The sequence below is a fragment of the Antedon mediterranea genome, chromosome 6 (genome assembly GCF_964355755.1).
Source record: "Antedon mediterranea chromosome 6, ecAntMedi1.1, whole genome shotgun sequence".
Lineage (NCBI taxonomy): Eukaryota > Metazoa > Echinodermata > Crinoidea > Comatulida > Antedonidae > Antedon > Antedon mediterranea.
The window spans coordinates 3,843,181-3,864,696 of NC_092675.1; the positions used below are offsets into that span (position 1 = coordinate 3,843,181).

The window sequence follows — 21,516 nt, forward strand, 5'->3', positions numbered from 1 at the left end:
AGACTATTATAAAAGGTAGACAATGTCACTGATTTTGCCATTCATTTTATTTAACAGTACGTTGTTTGGTGTGAGGTTCTTGATCATTCTCTCTCTAACTTAGTGCATCAGTTTCACTACACATATTTATCAAGAAGATATACCTTAGCACTGTTTGCGTTATTATTTTGGTTTTTAATTTTTTATTTCTTTAAGTACCTGCAATTTATGGTATATTTATTCGATTCTGTTTGAGAGAGAAGTGATTTTATCAAAACCGGCAAACTGAATTCTTCGTCGACGATCAGATTGATTTTTGAATTTTCGCAATAAAAATAAATATCTATATATTATAAATTTCTAAATTCGAATTTCCGTATTTGTTTGGAGATAGCCTAAATCAACTTTACGAATTCTAACAACAAGATGGTAAGTACAAATTCTTTTTAAAATTTGCATTTTACTTGGCACATTTGAACTATTTTTGACTCGCCGTGTTCGTGGCGACCGCTTTTCCGTTCTTGCTTGGTTTGTTATTCTTATTATAATCTTATTCTTAGTTAACAATCCAGATGTTTAACATGAAGAAATGTTTTATTTAGGATAGATTTTAATATTTAGAAAATTACTAGGCTAGGCATTAGTTACAAACATATTAACAGTGTAGGCTACAATGTACACAACCCCCACACTTGAAGAGGATAGCTCGAACGACTTGTACCGCTAGTGTTAGTTATATATTTAGTAGTAGGGCTAGGCCTTGCCTACGTATTACTCTTGACTTGTTTCAGTATTCTTAATGTATTATTTTAATTTAGGATATTTTTTCAATGCGATGTTATAATATGTATGTAAGAGTAAGACAAAGGAAGAATTTTGGTAGAGAACATTCATTCCGATCCATCCTCACTCTGCTCATGCATGACTGGTGTTTTGTTTGGTCGCGTGCCGTGTCGGTAATCTTATGCACTAGGCCTACGCCTATAAAAATACTATCGTGTTTACTGTATATCTGAATGAATATTCGTATTTATTTGTAGTTATTTACTATATAGACATTGGCAACTTTTTTTTATGACAGACAAAACATGCCACAGCCTGCCTGGACTAGAATGTAGAGGTGTAGGCTAGTTTACTGTTCTGCATGCTAGACATGTCATTCGATTTTGTCTGGGAAAAAAACGCGCGCGAGATGTAGTGGGTTGTCCCCCCAGATGGGCGCGTGGTTATTTTTAGCATAATATTCAGTGCTGCTCTCTCCAAAAAAGGGGAGGTACAGCTGTAACGTTAATAGGCTAGGTGAGCTTTCAATCAAGTAGAAAAGTTCAAATTGAATGTCTGATTTGTCATTTAGGTTGGATAGATCACGTCAAGCATAATTAGTCGTCTAGCAGTAGGTAGTACTAACTAGTAGGCTGCTTATTTTTTAGTTCATTGATTGACTAAAAAGTTTTGGATTGACAATCATCATGGATTTTTTTGAGGTTTGCTTTTTTATCATTTTAATTTAGAACCAATTACCTAGGCTAGTACTACTACTAGGCCTAGCCTACTAGGCTATCTACAGCATGATAAATAGATGGCTAGGCCTAGGTATTGCAGTTAGGCATAGGTAAACCTAGTAACCTTCTTATAATTATAATAATTATAATGTGCACTGCATGAATTACAATTTACTATAATAGGCTTTCTTCAAGTCCTAGCTAATAACAGGCCTTGGCTTGGTATAGGCCTACAGACAAAACCTTTTATTTTTATAAAATATCAATATACCTAGATCCAACTTTCTTTATCTGAATACTTGGCAAACCAATAAATGAATTATTACTTTAAGGAATCTTATTATCCCTGAACATCTGCCCTATCTAGGATAATTTCCTTTCAGTTGTATTTGTGTACACATCCACCTATTGTGTCTGCAAACAATAAGCCTGCATGAATTAAGAATTTAATTCAGTAGTGATAAAGCTAGCACTTTAATTGTAAACACTTGCTCTATATGGTTAATGCTGTTTGCATAAATAACTACTTTAATGTAGGCCTAGACCAATTAGTATTATAAATTTTGGGATTCTAAATTTATTGTGGGCTTTCAGAAGGTCTCTGCTTGTTGTTCAGAGTTGATTTATTTTGGACCCTGGATATAAATTATAACACTTTCACAGTACGCACATGGCTAACTTGTAAACTGCTTCAAAACTGTGCCTAATTCAAGCTCATGAGCTGACCATTCCAAATCTGGACAAAATATAGTAGGCCTAGTAGTGATACTAATCTATAGCCTAAACTTATTCATATCTACAATCTGCAAATTAAAAAAACATAAGATAAATTTAGAATAAATATTTGCCATGTCCATACAGTAAAAAATGTGATTTGGACATTTATTTTTATATTTTAGTCATCCTAATCTGTAAAGAAAAATAAATTGGAGAAATAATTTTAAATTAAAATTTATTCATCTATTTATTTTGTAATGTTATAATTGTTCAAAGAGTTGGTCTTTAACTTGTATTCTTAATCTCGGAATTTCTACACTTAAATCTGACTTGCGCTGTCTGCATTTTTAATAGTGAATTTGAATTATTTCGATCTTAAATGAAAGTAGGTCATTATTGAAACATGCTCTAGCAGTAGTAGCCACGCAAGCAGTATGCCATGTCCGCCGCGCTCACTATCCAATATTTTATCTCGCATCAATCTGCAAGTTGTAGAATGATTACAACGGTTCTTGTAATTTTCTAAAGGAGCTGCTCTGATGTAAAATGGCTAATTGATGGCTGTGCATGCATTCAAACGACCTTCTGTCAACTATTATCCTCGGGCATTCAAAACCTCAATATCTGCGTCACAAATTTGAATTGCAGATTTATTATAATATTTTAGGAGTTAAATCTTAAACGTGAAACTTGTATCGGGTATTACTAATGCATTTTCTTCATAATTTTATTCATGATGTATTAATGTTATCCTAATAACTATGAATATTGTATATCTGTTTAAAAATGATAATTGTATTTTAAATTTAATTTAAATTAAAATATAGTTTCCTTTGTGCCACACTCCCAAGTTAAAAAAATGAGTCTCAAAATCTGCCTTAATATTACTACTGTATGGGTAAAAAAACTGGTCTGTTATGAATAGCTAACTACTACTATTCAAATCTTAGTCTCTTAGTTCTACAGGAAGCCTGTATTCATTTTTTTTTCTTAGATGAGAGAATACTGTAGGTAGTTTCAAGCATTGTGGAGATATTCTTTATTGTTGGATGTAAAACAGAGTTGAGAATTTAATTGTGAAAGAAACGCAAAAGATTAGTCTGAACCATGATTTTAATTGACAGCAGTATATTGTGTGTGTTCATTAAAACAAAGCAAAAATTGCATTCAGAATATAAATGGGCTTTGTTCAGCTGCTACAGCCTATAATGCAGTTTGCGACTACAACCTCTTAAAATGATATTACAAACCCATTTGGCATAATGGAACTTCCCTAGAAGAAGAGCAAGCTCTAAGGAATAGAGGTTTTCAGTATTCCGAATAAATTGCTCTAATCATAAAGTCTGTATTATGCTACTAATAATTATGAAGGTTTCTTAATACACATTGTACTGTACATTAAGCTTCAAATTCTGAATTTAAAGACTCTTATATAAATTGATTTGACTGATCTGCATAGTTATACATCAAGAGGATGTTAAAAAAAGGACGTGTGGTTTACTAGCTAGATGTTTTGTATATTAAAATTTTAATTTTTATTAGCTACAGAAAAAGGGGTCTGAACTATACGCTACCACCATATTATACAACTATGTTCTTATTTATATATTGTACATTTTATACTAAAAAAACTAATAAAATAAGTAAAAAATACATAATTTTTTTTGCAGACTACTATGGATAGCCAGATTAACGGCATGATTTGCCAACAAAAACCAAATCCCACCATGCAACAGTGCGAAGAGGATGGATCGCGGACTAATATAATCGTGAACTACCTGCCGCAATCATTAACGCAAGAGGAGCTACGATCATTGTTTAGCAGTATTGGCGAGATTGAAAGCTGTAAACTCATCAGAGACAAAGTTTCTGGTATGTTTTTACCCTATTTGTAACGCTTCCAAAATGCCCAAATATGGTAGTGATATGACATCATCGTTTTTCATATATGGGCACATTACATTGGTTTGTCGCATACAAGCTCCTTGTAAAAATAAATGAATTTGGATTTTATATCAACTCTAATTTTCTTTGCTCCACGTACAATGTTGACCATAAATAAATAAATTTGGATTATACCTCCTCCTTCCTCCTGCTGTTCTTCTTTGCTCTCAATACAATAGACATCTACCATAAATAAATAAATTAGGATTTTATTTCTCTTCCCCCCCCCCCCCCAATTTTTTTCTTTGCTCCCCATACAATGAGGTTGACCATAAATGAATAAATTTGGATTCCCCCCCCCCCCCCCATAAATTTCTTCTTTGCTCCCCATACAATAGATGTTTACCATAAATAAATAAATTTGGATTTTATTTACCTCTATCTATTCTAATTGTCATCTTTGCTCCCCATACAATAATGTTGACCATAAATAAATAAATTTGGATTTTTTTTACCTCAAATGTTCATCTTTGCTCCCCATAGACATACAATAGATGTTTACCATAAACAGATTTGGATTTCATTACCCAGCCCCTCCCACCCACCCCTTATTTTCATCTTTGCTCCCCATACAATAGATGGTGACCATATACCCATAGTGTAAATTAATTTCATCTACCAATGCTAAAAGGTATCTTTTCATAATATGTAACCTAATCTTCTTTGTCACGGTTTTGAATGCAAACCCAACAATATGAATCAATAACAATAAAAGCAGCATTATAAACACACAAATTAACCTCAAAGTAAATTTGCATTTTGCCTGAAATATTATTACTGAATACTGTAATTATGATTACATTTTTAGACATGTTTTTAAAATAATTTTCTAGTGAAATACATTTAAAACTATGATATAAATTCATTTTTCCCAAGTAATGTACTTTTCGCAACAATTAAACTGTGTTTTGATGGTTTCGTAAAAAGGTCATAGTAATAGTCTGGATTTAAAGACTAGAATTGGCATGGTTTATATTCATCTGAACTATCCACGACGAAGAATCTTTTTGTTGAAGGCATTAAAATACAATTTGGTATAAAGTAGATATTAAATCCACAAAATACAGGCAAAAAATACAGTAAATTAGTAAATTGTTTTAACATCTTGGCAAACAAAAAAAAACCAGTTAATGGATGATTATTCTGATCCGTGGTACGTCATGTAGCATATTTTAAACTGCTTTACATAGTGAAGATGTGGTTTGATGTTACAATATGCTTTTGTCATGTTTTTTTTTTATTGCTTTGTTGTCTATATAGTACAGACCTCTTCTTATTAAGGTGTGACTGCTAAACAATCTATTACTGTACTGTGTGACTGCTTCCTACTTATAATACTTTGTCCAATATTTTTTTATTGATAGTAATTAATTATCTTTTTTCTTTGTTTACTTGAAGTGAAATGTTGATATTTAAAAGGTGTAGTGTGATATGATATGTGTAGATATGAATAATGTTTATATACATTAAATTAATTACAATAAAATAAAATGTTTTGATATTTAATGTTAAATTAATTAAATACAGATTACTATAAATTTATATATTAGTAGTAATGAATCTTGTTTTATATAATTACAATAAAATACAATATAATTTATTAAATTGTAAATTATTAAATTGTAAAAATTTTTATTACAGATTGCTATAAATTCAGATATTATTAGTAGTAATGAATATTTACAATACACATTCATTTGTTAATAATATTAATGATATTTAAAAATACATTATTACAATACATTAATGAATGCTAGATAGTATTATAGTATAAAATATTCTGACACCTAAGACCTTATTCAGTAACAAAACCCTTCTGACATCCCCGTTAAAATAATTTAATTGCTTAATATAATTTACATTTAGAAATGAATAGAATTAATATTAATATTTAAAATAAACACATGAATGAATGTCGGCGACTTAGTTAAAATTGAAATTGTTTTTATAAAATGCTTATTATAAATTATACTTAGTAATGAATAGAATTAATATTAATAAATTTAAATTCAAATGAATGCTAGATAGTTCTTGCCGGTGACATAGTTAAAATAGAAATTGTCTTTAAATTTATCCAAAGCCATCGTCACCTTACTAATTATAATATTTGACCTTTAGCGTCTTCATTATTTTGTATTGTGTGGATTTGATTCATCGTCTTTGTGCATCTGTGTTACTAGGAATAACAAAGATATCCAAGCATCATTATGTCACGATCACCAATCATCTATGTCTTGGGTAGCAGAATAATTAACAAACGATGACAAGATACAATGGTTTAATTAACCAATTTAAACTGATTGATGATCAAGTCCTATCCATCCACTTAGATTGTACATGTCTATATAATACTGTTATTGTAAAATTAACATACATGAATCTATAATTAAGGGGTGAAATAAATTTATCTCGACGACAAGATGAATTATGAAGCTGGGAAAACATTTTTTTTAAATTACACAATTTTAACATACAGTACCATCATAAAATTAATAGAGAATTTGGTATAAAATATCTACCTAGCCGTATGTTAATAATGCATATAAAATATGCTTGCTGCATAATTTGAGAGAACGGAAATTATGAATTCAGCCCAAGGTCGTGTGATTCTTAATAGAAGCTTAAAGTTATACGACTTGGCTTTTTTATTTTTTATACAATTTATACACATTTAAGAACATGTGCTAAAATAAATAAAAGGTAAAATTATTACAGTAATAGGTTTGTTTTCTTGATATTTTCTTTTTATATTACATATTACCAAAAAAACAATATCTCTTGTAAATATCCATCCTGCTTGGAATGAAATTAGGTTCAATGAAAGCTCGCCTTAAGCTCTGTCTCAAATTAGTTTGACAAAAAAGTGTGATGTGCCCAAATATGGTAGTGGTATGCCCAAATATGGTAGTGGTCAGGGAAAAAGCTATACAAAACAACCTTATTGCTACACATTTCTAAATTGTGTAGCAAAAAATACAATACAAAACTATGTTTCTCGACTTAATAATCAGTTTGATTAGCAATATTGCTAAACAACATTTTTTAATGAAATTTTTCCCTGGTGATATTCCCAAATAAGGTAGTGGTATGACATCGTGTCCATATATGGGCACATCGCAATTTGTTGTATGTCACATAAACTATTAAATAGTGTAGACAGAGCTTTATAAATGCGGTTTATAGATCCCATTCTCGGTCAACATTAAAATAGGTGGGATTTTTAATGCCAGGTTTACTAAAAGCCAAAACACATTGAGATACACATAATCTTATTCCTTCCTATCCAAAATTAGGTTGTTTTATTTAGCACATGTTTCTATAGATCATTTGAACTTTGAACTTCCTAAAGTACATTTAGCAATCAATGATAATTAGTATACATGCGAAAATTCTAAGTACTTTTTTAGATCATTAATTGGTTGACGGTAAATTAAACTTGTTCACAAGAAAGCAACCCCTAAATAAATAGTGAATGTTTCTATATTGGACATCGTTAATTGGTTTGTTGAAAGAAACCAATATCGTGTTTTGCATACTCCATTCAATATTCTGTGATAAAATATAATTTTATAATATAACCTCGGCCATACAAATACAAATGCTGCATTAACAATAATACAAATCAATATCCTCAGTATCATAATATGCACTGTACACTATAACTTGCAGTTTTATATATTAAATTTTGTGCAAAAAAAATCCACTTGAACGGAAATGTTTTTATTATAATGCATTTATATAAAAAAAAATACATGCCACGACTGAAACAGCATAACTACGATTCGGAGCAGTAATGGATATTGGCTAGATTATTGCCATAGAAACCGTATTCTTGTGTATGCATCGAATAAACATAAGCAAACGTTTTCTTATTAAAATTAGCAATGGCTTTTAGACGTCCATTATTAGAAAGATGAAATGTTTCTCTTATCTAATAATGCTATGTCACATTATATACATTTTTTTTATCTTTCTAAATACAACATCAACATTCATACAAAAATAATTAGTTAAATAACATTTTAAAATAGGTAATATTATATTATGTTATTATATTATATACCTGCCTTGCTTAGCTAGGTAATTGCCACATTTTTGGGACTTGCTATACTCTACATTATATAATATTTTTAAAATTGCTAGTTCAGTATTCAAATAGCAGATAAATCAAATATTAGTTAAACATTAATTGATCAATATTAAAAGCAAAACATCATTACTTATTATTTTGAATTTTAAAATAAAAAGTGGCATGGATTTCTGCTACTTTGTATATAATTTTCAAATGACCTACATGAGACAGGCATGTCATTGGCAGCCAATAACATGGTCCCAATTGTCCAATTACCTGTATATGCCTGATACAACTGGTCGTGTGCCACTGGTTACTTATGAACAGGAGATACCACTCAGTCTGCCTATTTCTAGTGTTGAATTACCATTCTCTGTGTGATTTACTACTCTGCCTTCTGTCAGTTAAAAATGGCTGGCTGGAATTTAGAGATGCCCATATAATTCTAATGAGCTCTGCTTTTATTGACATTTTGAATGCAAAAACAAAGGATAAATTGGACTTTTATTAGAATTTTTTTGTAACTATTATGTAATATAATAATATTTATAATACATTATTTATTTTAACAACAATACCTTATAGTTAAATATATTTTTACCATGTCCTAACTTCAATAATATACAACATGAGTTTATTCTCCTGGTTTCTTAAATTATAGAATCATCTATTGAATTTTTGTAGGAATTGAATAAGCCATGAAATTTGTATCTAATTTTGTAACCAGTATTAATTGTTGTGGTTAATTTCTATCCAGGGTTCCCCTACTACTTATTGATACAACTTTGTACACTATGGTAGGCCTACTGTATTCAGTCATGGCTTTTGTTGATAACAAAGAACAATTGAGGAAGTCCTGGTTCCTGATAAGACATGCAATACCATCATGTTTTATAATTGCAGTTTTCCTTCCTAAAAACATAAGTGTGTAAATTTCTCATCAAATTAATCTTGAGATTTCTCACTGTTATATTAATAGGATAATCCTATATTTGCTATAATATTTAATGTTATTAATGTTGTCATAACAATAGTATAGTAATGAATTAAGTAATAATTTTAACAAATAAAGAAGAAAATAGCTTAATTTTCTTCCAAAAAAATTATAATAGACTGTATTGAAAATATAAAATAGCTTAATCTTGAATTTGCTGTAATATTTAATGCTACAGTGTTAATTTTATCATTCCATAGTAATGCAATCCGATATATAGCTTCTTTTTTAAAAATAAAGGACATGCCTTAATTTTCTTCAAAACAAATTCTACTCCGAATTAATAGACTGTAATTAACTTGTAAACGCCTACTTATAACTTCAAACCCAATATATCACGGTGTCTTTACACAGACAGTGTTAACACTCAGTAGGTGGTGATTAGGCCACACTTGGGCCCATTGACTAGGATGTTACTATACCGCAACACAGCCATGGCAGATGTTCAATCAACCAATTACCAATCCATTGTACATTGGGACGTACATAAACATATTATATTTAAGGCCATTTAAATTCATGACCATTGTGGTCTTTGTTGAAAGTTTTTATCTTTTGTTGTTCTGTGTTTGGAGGGAAATTGACTTTTTTTGTATAATTAACTTCTTTTGTATAATTAAATGTGTTGATTATTGTTTTGTTACATTAAAAACCTAGATATTTGGTGTGGCTGTATGGCAACTAAATACATTATTTTTAATTTTTAATTGGAGTATATTTTGTATGGGATATTATCCGACACAAAATGATTTATCAATGTTTCGCATTAAGAGCATTTGCAACACATGGTATGATTAAGATATGAGTAAGAATATTTTTTAATATGCACCAATAACGAACGATTGATGAAACAATTGTGGCATAAAAAATGACAGCAAAGTTGCGTAGTGTGGATTATATATGCTGATGTGTGGGGTGTAGAATTACCAATAGTGTGTAATACGAGCCACTGGATCAATATCAATAGAACGCCTATTCGTCGTAGGCCTACACAAAATATTACTTTGGTTCTTGGTCAAAATGGGGTTTTCTTGAAGATTAATCCGATGACCCTATCTTGTGTTCTAGCACGTCTCGGAGGATTCGTCACACTTGGCTTATCATATAGGCTCTAGGCTTTTAAACACAGTCGGGAGAATAGCAATTTCACCTAGGTTAATTAACATAATTGTAGCGACTGATGCAGTAAGGAATATTATTAGATATGCATTCGAAATTACCCCAAGGAATTTTGAAGCTGAAAGAACAAACAAGTTTTGGTCATTTGAGAGTAATTCCGAATTATAAAACCATCGCATAAGAAGAGTAAATGTACACACTAGTGGACTAAAAAAGAAAATATGGAATAATTATATTAGTAAACCATCTAGTTATGATACGGACATAAAAAAAACATAGAATTATCAGCTGGAAATGGATACTACTGTGAAATGCTTTATTTTTTGATAAATTCTTTATTCCATTGTCAACTGAAACAAAGGGTGGCAATTATTATAGGAAAATAATATGTAATATAATAATGCATTTTTTTTTATATCAAATTTTTACTTCTTTCACTTTACAATACATATGCTATGGCTAATTGTAATACAATTATCATTTTCCAAAAATAAGATTTGAACTTGATAGTTATGCATAGCATTACTGATTGTAATTAATTTTTCACAATTAAGCTTTAATTAATGATTTATTTTGGCTTTGTGTGTCTACTGACACTTGGTTGTTTTGAATTATGATTTGTAAGATAAGTTGAAACCTGCTAGACCTGTCAACGCCAGACCAATGTACGAAAACAAGTATGCTATTGGTATCTGTAAAAAGTAGGTGACCAGACCTAGAGGTTATTTGCATAATGTAATATAACAGGACAAATGTCAGGTTTCGGTCATGTATGATACAACTTTTATAGAATAGAATTATGCTTAACCAGAATACCAGGAAATTATAGGTGCGAATCTTGCATCCATCCAGGCTGTACAACCTTTGTTTGAAAAAAGGAGAGTACAGTTTCAAGAGGAGATTTCTCGGATTAAAGGGGTCATTTAAAAATGACCAGTTGAGTTTTTAACTAACGTCGCCAATTCTTTGTTATTAATTATTAAACACCTAACAACTCTATTATGATTTTGCATTCTTTTATGATTTTGTATTAGTCGTTCATACTATTTGATTTTTTTTGTTGCTTATTTAACGTTGCATTCTTTCTTTTCCTTTGGTGTCCCCACAGGACAGAGTTTGGGGTACGGCTTCGTAAATTATATGAAGTCGGCCGACGCGGACAAGGCCGTAAAGACCTTAAACGCATTAAAACTTCAAGACAAGATGATCAAGGTAGGCAAAGGCAAAGGTCTAAGCTCGTATAAGGCAAAATATTGTTCCTCAAAAACGCTCAAATTTTTCTCCAAGCAACCAAATTCCCAAACAAACAAAAATCATTCCTGAATTGGCTTTTGTATTTACGTAAACAAAGCAATGCTTTCAATATCCAGTTATTCCCTTTCCCATCTGCTTTTCATTTGTTCCCACTTTTTATATTCTTTTATATTTGTTGTATATTATTTTATTGATGTTATTATTTCATTACATATGATTTTGCTATGCTTGTGTGTTTGGTTTATCTTTGTGTGTACTAATAATAGTAGAACAAGTAAGGAAATTATAATAAAGGACATTGTATTGTTGAGCAAGTCTCTACAACGTCCAAATTAGGGATGGAATGACAACAATTATGTTGGTCAATATTATCAACTAACAATATGATATAGTAGTTTTGTTGGTACATTTTGACCAGTGTTGAAAACAATTGGTTAAACATTCCATCAAACAAGACGTAATTCACTGTACCTACAAACGATTATTTTCAACGCAAGATTTACTAGCTAACCGTAACAAGCATAAGTGCACCTGTTTCAGATATCCCCCGTTAGAGATTCATAATTATATTAATGTGGTAACATTTGTTATTTTGTAAGACATGAATCCATTACTCATTGTTGTGAGACAGACGTCATTTCTATTGTTCGTTGATGGACTGGGCTAGCTTTTAGCTGTGTAGTTGAATTAAGTGCTTCTTGTTGAAGAAGGCTGCTGCTCAAATATCCGTTTCTCTCATAATAAAACAAAAATGAGGGTACATTTTATTATCATGTTTCTATATTAGAAAAATCAATGTATTGTTGAATACCCAATAGCTAAAGTTATAAAGAATATTAAATTTAACGTCTAATTTGCTAGAAAAAATATGTCTTTATTTCATTTATAAATTAAAATTTATTTTTGATAATTATTAATCGTTTGCTTAAGAATTAATAATAAGATTTATAGAGCGCACATATTCAAGGCGCTTGAATTATTATTAGTAGCAAATGATCCTTAATAATATAGAAATTAGAAAATGACGATATAATAAGCTAAATTATAATAAGTGATTATTATATTAATACTATTTATGATTTTGTAAAAAAATTGATACTAGTATAATTTGTGAATATGATGCCTGTAATAAGTGTACAAACGTGGACAAGTTGTGGGTTGATACACACACATAAAGATGATATTTTCAAGCACACACACTTAGCATTGCGAGTGTGTCGTCGTCATTGTATATATACTAATGGGATGCACACTGAATGATTATCATAGAATACATGCATCGCTGATCTCAACTGCCAAGGGCTCTGTATGACTGGTATACAACTAAAAAGAAAGATATATAGCATGAAAATACATTACCGACATACCTTCTGTCCGTATACATCGGTACGCTAGAATCGATTTATAATCGTAAGAAATTAAATTAAGAAGGTTTGACCTGGTTGCTATGACAACTACAATCGTAAAATTGCATTAGTGTTCAAAGTAATGTTAAGAATATAGGACATTTTTATTGTGCATGTAATAGTCATCGCTCAACTACCGATTTTGTAAATTCTTGTCTTGATGTTAACGATATGTAAATGCATTTCTTATTTCTATATATATATATTTCACTTGCTGGTGTTTGAGACTATACATGTTGCTTTGCTTGAGTTAGTCACATGTCTGAACCAATACAATTCTTTTTACAGGTCAGCTATGCGCGACCAAGCAGTCCTGCAATAAAAGATGCTAATCTATACATTAGCGGACTACCCAAGTCTTACGGACCGGAAGATTTGGAGAAACTGTTTCACCCCTTTGGAAGGATCATTACGTTACGCCTGTTGACTGATCAGACAACAGGTAAGGGTGAGAACAACTCCCTTACTTCTTTTGGTAGGAACATCCAACTGCTATTAAACCATCTATTTCATGAGAAAAACATTTTTGTATATTAAAAAGCAAACAAAATGTATTGCATCAAAATACAGATTTAAAAAACGATCGGTGACCAACATAGTCTTTTAAATTATATTTAACAATCACACTCTTGTTTACAAGACAAGCCAATTCTAGCTTATAAGTGAACAAATATATAATATTGTGCTAGAATAAACAGATAAAAACAACCCCAATGAAGTATCCATTTTTATAATTATTTCTATGTAAACCTTCTGATATTGATATTTTTATATATATACATATTTTAATATTTTAGTTGTTTTAACTGTGTGAGCAAATGAATTTCTTCTTTGGAGATTAATAAAATTATTCTGATTCTGATTCCATTCACAAGACCATATTCATAGAAATACATTTTGAATATTAATATACAAAAATGAGTTTGCCATAAATTGGATGGTTTGAAGTTTTTCCTTATTTTTATCACTAATTATAGTTTATAGAAATATTCTAGAATGTATGCTACTAACATTAAACATGTATGTTTTTATATGTAATATTAATAATTATTCATTTGAATAATCGCTTCTTTCTAGATTCCTTAGTTTTTAGCTGCTAAAGTTTATAATTACACAATTATGTACCTTGTGTATTTCTGATTCTCTGGTATTGATTGGTATACTGCTATTTACAATAAGTAATTTATAAAATAAATTGGTTGACCTTCATTGGAAATAACCTAAAACTTGAGTAATTTAATATTAATGCCCAAATTTGGACTAATTGAACCCAAAGTATGCATGTCTAATAACAAAAAGGTAGAAAACCCAAATTTTGACTAATTGAACCATGCTATACAAGCCAAAGTATGCATGTCTAATAACAGAAAGGTAGAAAAATTCTTTTTTACACATGTACTATGATAAACAATTTTTGCATGCACTTATATTACTGTGAAAATCGATGTAATCTCGGATTTTAAAAACCTAAATACTATTGTAAAAAAAGACTTATGTTGCCAGATAAATAAATATGATCTATATGATATATAAATAAGAACTATTAATGTATAATAACCCTCCTACTTGCCACCTTCATTCTGACTCGGGGGAAAAATTTCATTTTAAAATTTTGTTTAGCAATTATTGCTAATCAAACTATTTTTTAGTCGAGAAACATAGTTTTGTATTGTCTTTTTTGCTACACAATTTTAGAAATGTGTAGCAATAAGGTTGTTTTGTATAGCTTTTTGCTATGCTACACTGGCGAAATTATTCCCTGTGACTGGATAACTACTACACACAGCTTTGCAAATTTTTATGAACAAACTTTAAAATTCAAATTCAAAATGACTGAAAAATACAGTACGAAAAATGAAATTGTACATTTTTGTTTTTGTTGAAGCAGGTTTACCCAGAGGCGTCGGATTCGTAAGATACGACAGACGCACCGAAGCTGAAAATGCGATAGCAAAGTTACACAACACAATTCCAGTGAAGGGAACCGAACCGATAACGGTGAAATTCGCAAATAATCCATCGCAGAACCAACAGAAAATGCTGCTCCAACAGTGTGCGCTCACGCCGGCGGCCCTCAGTCAACTAAACATTCTATCGCCACCCAGAACGAGAGGATACTCGCCAGGACCCATGCGACATTGTACACCTACCATCAGGTATGCGAACATTGCTATTTTATGTACAGTTATAAAATTAATACATATATTTAAACTGATTATTTTTTTTTAATGGAAGTAAAATAAATAAATAGTAATTATTTTTAAATGGTTAATTTTACAATATGAATTATTTTCTGGCATGCTTGCATGAGGTACTGAATACAGACATTATAGAATAAACTTATGATAATGCCTAGACTGCATCAACAATTTATCTGTAATAATGTCCAAAACACAAGTTGAAATCTTTCACATGGGATTTGTCATTCTAGCACGTTGTAGATGCTAGCATGTTATTTGTATAGATTTCAATTCAAATTTCTGCTTTATATGCATTTCTATAAAACATAAATGTTGTATTGTTTTTGTATGTGGTAATGTTTGTATAATATAGATATTAATAACAAAATGAGGTATTATTTTTAAAGAACAGGAAGAAAATCTGAATGACTCCTCCATATTTTGTTTAAAATCAATATTTTATTATTTACAAAGTTATTTATTGTAGTAAAAATGCTTTTGGGTCATTTTTGTTAATAATCCAATGTTGACATTAAAAATATTTTAAAAGTTTGTTGTGCTCACTCGCGCTCAAATAAGTGAGAAAGAAAATTATTACTAGATGCCTAAAAAGTACATCTTTTACCAATATGAATCCTAAATCGTCCACCAATTTGCATTCTGGCTTATTTGAATGGGTACCATCATGGGGGTAAATAAATATATGGTGAAAATGACCTGTTATTATATCTTTACTTTTTCCAAGCATGATCTAGATACGTGTATGCTTCAGTCGAACGTAACATCCATCTTTCTATTTTTTTTCATATAGTGTAAATTTCTTTGTGAATGACTTGTTTGCTTTTTGCTGTGTGCTCAAGTTTGACATATCCTTTCACACCTTGTAACACAGTGGAGTTTTTTTTTTATCCACCATTATAATTATCAAGTAGTGAAATCTATGACTTTATGTGTATACCCCCTTCTAGGTTGAATCAGCTTTCGAGTAAGATGTCGGGTATCATGGCAAAGCTCTTCCCTAAACAGTCGATGTGAGTATGACTGGTCAACGATAGTCCGGTTTTCGTGACAACCATATTCGTCTGTGTTCAATGTTGTCCTACCTAACCACAGTTTTGTGCTGGATTCTCCACTAACTCACTGACTAGCCAAAAAAAGACAATTCTCAATTATAAAAAAAACGTAAGAATAATCTTTCATAGACTAGTCCGTAGGATGGTTGGATGGTTTCAGCTTTTGTATTTTCTGTGATTTTTGGAAATTTCTTTTTTCTGTTTTCTCAACTTTTTGGGGTGAAAGGATATTTCAATACTGTTATATTTTAATTTTACATTCTTCTGTTTTAATGTTACTTTTTTATTCTGTTTTCAGTTTTATTGCTATAAGTCAGGAGAGGTTGCACAGTTAATTTAACTGAACATTTCTATTTTGTTTTAATAATTTGTTCTTTTTACATCAGTTACCACTAATTTTCTTACTTTTATTTACTCTTTTTGGAATTTCATCAGAACTTGAGCTGGAAATTTACAAAATGAAATTTTACCCAAATTATTATTCTAAAAAAATTTAAAAACAACCATATTGTGGATTTCCCCAACAAGCGTATTGTGGGCCACAAACTATATTATTATACAAATAATTACAATTAATTTTTCATGTTTTGCAATTTATATCCTGCTCATTCTTGATTTATTCCATATTGAGTTTTCATCTTTAACTGTTTCCATCTTTTCTAGATGATTTCGTGTGATTGCTGGTTTTCTGTTCTTCATTCAGTTTCAGATATTTTATTTTCTAATTTTTACATACATTTTTTTTTCTTGCACAATTTACCGAAGCAATTTGGTAACATTTGTTCATATTTGTAACTGCTTTGTTATTTTAACCATTTTGTATTGTGTTTCATTTGTAATGCTTGTGTTATTTGACAGTATTCCCTTTTGATGTTCTTAATATTTCCAAGATATTTTTGGAATTAATAAACATCCTAATACTTATGTATCAATTGATCTTAAAGTCAGATGTGTTGACATTAGTGTTCTATTCTTTTGTAAAGGTATTCACCAATGGGCAACGACGTGCTGTCGGCAATGAATTTGCAAGCGATGACAAACAACGGCAACGGTTGGGTTATATTTGTCTATAATCTGATGCAGGATACAGAGGAGCAACTGCTCTACCAGTTGTTTGGCCCCTTCGGAGCAATAACCAGCGTCAAAGTCGTTCGAGACTTTGCGTCGCAGAAGTGCAAAGGCTATGGATTCGTAACAATGACAAATTATGAAGAAGCTTTGAGCGCGATTGCACACCTAAATGGATATTCCTTAGGAGGACGCATTCTACAAGTCTCATTTAAAAACAACAAGACGAAAATGTAAGGTAGACATTGAAATCCGACTCCCACCGGGGCAATACGCATCTTGTACGCGGGATGATCGCCAAACAACAATGTTTACGCCACGTGGCGTGCACGTCTAGTGTGCTGATGAGTTTCATCATAAACGATGGCACTTTTTTTTCGTTAAGTTTATGTAATTAACTTTTATTAAGATAAATTTTTAAATTGTGCATGTTTTCTTTAATATTGGCCGACGAGTTATTATGATTGATTTAAGAAGATATAATTTAGAAAAAGGTTTTGCATGTGTTGTTATTTTCATCAGTCTGTACAAGTGTAATATTGTGTTGTGTTTAGGAAAATTGGACTGTATAATTGATTGATTTGGAATATTAACTTTGTATGTTTCTTTGGTATAATTTTAGTTTCCTTCTCTTTGTGCTAATAACCTAAAATCATTTACTTCTTTTAAAGAAGAAATGATTTTAAAATATCACCAAATTAGACGTGTCCTTATTTGCAAAAGATTGCAGCTGCCAAAACACGAGGAAACTTTGTCTTTGCCTGAAAAAAATGATAATGTCAAATTAGATGATCTTCCCGACAACATGGTCAGCATGGGTGTAAGTAATGATGATGTAGTGGTCACAATGTATATAACACGTTTTCAAGTTAAAAATGTTAAAATTATTTCAAAATATTGAATATATTTATTGTTGCATCATACGTATTAGATGTTAATTCTTAAAAAATCTTGAATTCTTAATGGTTCTGTTACATTGTTATGTGAAGCTTGTTATATGTTTTGAGAATCTAAAAAATATAGAATATTAATTAATATAGTTATTTACAACACTCTATATGAAATGTATTTCTTTTTATCATATAGAATACTTCAAACAATTTATTTAAAATTGCACATAAAAATTTCATCTAGATGTTAAATCAATTCCCTTATTTACTTGTTAGTGCCACGTTTTGTGATTTTGTTATAGAAAAAGTTAACTGCTTTCATGTTGCTTTTAAAAAAGTTTTTTGAAAAGAAATTGTAAAAAAGAGAAGAGCATTTTGTGCTAAAATATAGAAGAGAGGAAGTTGGTTGCAAAATCATGACAGTCTCCATAGACTAAAAACCTATTTCTTTAAAATGCTAATTGATTTAAATATTAAAAAAACAAGAAAATGGAATATTTTGATATGCAGTAAGAATTCCATATTTTTTACTCGCCGCAGGCAAATTTATCACGTTAAACTGTAGAAAAGGCAATTGGAGATGATGGATTGAAATGAAGGAATAAAGGTTTCGTTGCTTCTAAGTTTAAGGTTTAAAAAAAAGCAGCATTTAAACAAAAGAGATTCTGCCATATAATGGTCACAAGATTTTTAGTAACATTAGGGTGTGTATTTTACAGGGATATTTCTTAAAGATAATGGTATAACCATTTATTTAAACAAATTTTATCCCAATTTTTATGAGACGGGGATTTTGATGGCAATGCCAACCGATTTTACTCAACAAAGTAGTGACTGTGCAAAGTTTTACAAGTGTTTAACATCAATTAATTTTCCATTTTTGTATGGTGCAAGAGTTGAGTATAAAAAAAAGGAAGCCAAGGTCTTTCATATAATAACACACATTCCTTCAGAAGCAATTAGATATTTTAAAAATTATCAATGTGAGTAAGAGTGGGTAGGCTGAAAATACTAGTAACTTACTCAAATTTCATTGGAAAAATAACAGCAAAATGATTGATTTTGGTGAGAAGTTATTATGATGAGCAAATTTTGTTTGAGGAAAATTTTTTTGCTACGTACGTATGTCCATTTGTACTTTTTGAATAAATGTGTCAAAAAGTCTGCAAAAATGAAAACATTTTTATTATTTGTCTTTGTGTTTTGTGTATGAACAATAGGGAACTTTCACTTTGCGATATAGCATGCGCACAATGAATGAACGTAACTAGTTACGGAAGCTCCTTACGGTCCTAGCACAATTTCAGTGCCTGGTCCACCTCAACTAGCTTCCATACCATTTCGGATCCATATTGTATATTCGCAAGAGCGTTTATAACTTCCCGTCTAAACTCGACAATACGCACATAGCTTTGCATCGGTTTTACATCGGAATTTATAAAAATTGATTGGTTGCAAACCATTTCCAAATTATTAACATAATCCTTGAAATGTTGCACATTCGTGCTAAATGTACGAACTTAATGTGAAGATTTAATGTGCGGACGTAATGAGCGGACTTAAATCACTTAGTCGTAATGACAAGGACGAACGTCTTCCTAAAGCAGGGATAAGGAGATCGAAACATCCAATAACACATAGCTCATAACATTAATTCTGGAATCTTCAATGTCTCTTCAATCTTTACTACTGTACTTAGTCTGCCAGAGTGAGTAATATATCGACCAATCGGAAAAGAGCTTGCCAGAAATTGCTGCAATTTCAAACAAAGACCATTTATTCTTTGTATCAAAATTTGTAAGTCTATTTTTTGGTTGACATTATTGGCAACAAATAGTGGCTATCTTTTGTTATATTGTGGTAAACAAGTATCTAATTATTACGGCTGTCAATTAAGGAGGATACAGATATATTAGTCGTCATAATTTTTATCTTATTGAAAAAATGTCTAGGCCAATAATATGGAATTACGGCACAGGAGCACTTGGTCGTGTACAGTAACTAAACGCCAGCCAACATATGAAATGCTATATCCTATATGTTTGTTATCCTCTTGATAAATTAGTAAAGTAAAGAAAGTCTTTACGCTGTTTTTTGGCCTGCCTTTGATTAATGTATTTCCCTTCTATTAGCAACAAATTCCTGTTACTGTGAAAACATGTTTATTGTGAAACTACCTCACTCGGAAAATTCTATTAAAAACATGAATAAATGATTGGAATCATAATTTTTTTAATTTAGTTTATATTTTGTCATTATATCCTTACAGTATATAACCTTTAATTTAATTTTTTTAAAGTGCGGGAAATACTAATTTTCAATATTAAAAAACCCATTTAATTTGAATAATGATCTTAATTCTTATGGTGAATGAACTTAATAATTATGTATACCAGTAATTAATATGCAAATTGTAGACGGTAGATGTAATGACCTTTTGCTAACGAGAATCTTCATTCTTGCATGTGCTGGTCTCAAACTAAATGAGCTAGAAACAAATTATCTCATTTCTTACAATACCGGATGTTCAATTTCAATTAATTCAAAACTCGTCTAAAATATGGACTTTTTCAGCATTTAATGTGCTAATATTGCTATATAAGCCTACACAGGTATATTTTTTATTCATAAGATTCATAAGAAAAACACAGTCTTTCCTTAATATAGGCCATCTAAGTACCCTCCTATATTATATAGCATTATTCAGTGTAGAATCTTGGCAGATGCATTGTTGAGGTGTTCGGGTTGGAGCATCAGGAAGTTATTGAGGTCACACCAGCAAGAAAAAAAATACAGTACTATTATAACCCTGCTTCCTGTTGATAACTACATACTAATTTAAAGATACTTGTCTATTACCAAATACAATCACTAAATTAATTCAAGATAAAAACTACAAACTGGTTGAAATTTTAATATTTTACGTTTTCAACAATCAGCTAAATACAGATTTTTTTAAATATTAAATTTGTTTAGTTATTGTTCATCATCTTATCTTAAAAATGAGTTGACATTTGACCATTTCTTTTTTGACAAAAACAATCCCTATACTACAAGAATTTTTCCCTAAAACAACCAAATAAAGACTCAACTTAATGGGTGTTGTTATATGTGGACGTATATTTTTCGCAAAATGTCCTAAATTTTAAATATAATTAATATGCAATAATATTGCTATATGTGCACGTATAGTACCATATCATCATCTTATAGTGTTATGGGACCACTTTATGTCGAAAAAAAAAAGGTCAAAATTTTGTACTTTTTCTGGAAAATCCCTGTACTATAGTACAGGGATTTTTTGCAAAATCACCCACA

General features: G+C 30.5%; 1 protein-coding gene across 9 annotated transcripts; it reads left to right on the plus strand.

The window, feature by feature from the left end:
* Positions 1-54: 54 nt before the first annotated feature.
* Positions 55-19,016, plus strand: LOC140052384 (ELAV-like protein 1). Of its 9 annotated transcripts, none has more exons than XM_072097975.1 (7): positions 55-408; positions 3,869-4,070; positions 11,436-11,539; positions 13,276-13,462; positions 14,873-15,143; positions 16,136-16,198; positions 17,224-19,016. In XM_072097975.1, exons 1-7 carry the CDS (start codon positions 406-408, stop codon positions 17,543-17,545), a joined length of 1,152 nt encoding a protein of 383 aa, XP_071954076.1. In that variant the 5' UTR covers positions 55-405; the 3' UTR covers positions 17,546-19,016. The 9 variants fall into 9 exon arrangements, with proteins under 9 accessions (XP_071954076.1, XP_071954074.1, XP_071954075.1 ...); XM_072097973.1 differs by lacking the exon at positions 55-408 and adding an exon at positions 1,327-1,463; XM_072097974.1 differs by lacking the exon at positions 55-408 and adding an exon at positions 1,328-1,463 and having other exon boundaries at positions 14,876-15,143.
* Positions 19,017-21,516: the final 2,500 nt, after the last annotated feature.

Coding starts and splice junctions, on each gene's coding strand:
- LOC140052384 (XM_072097973.1), top strand. Junction 4,071..11,435: donor CATCAGAGACAAAGTTTCTG/GTATGTTTTTAC, acceptor GTGTCCCCACAG/GACAGAGTTTGGGGTACGGC. Junction 16,199..17,223: donor CTCTTCCCTAAACAGTCGAT/GTGAGTATGACT, acceptor TCTTTTGTAAAG/GTATTCACCAATGGGCAACG.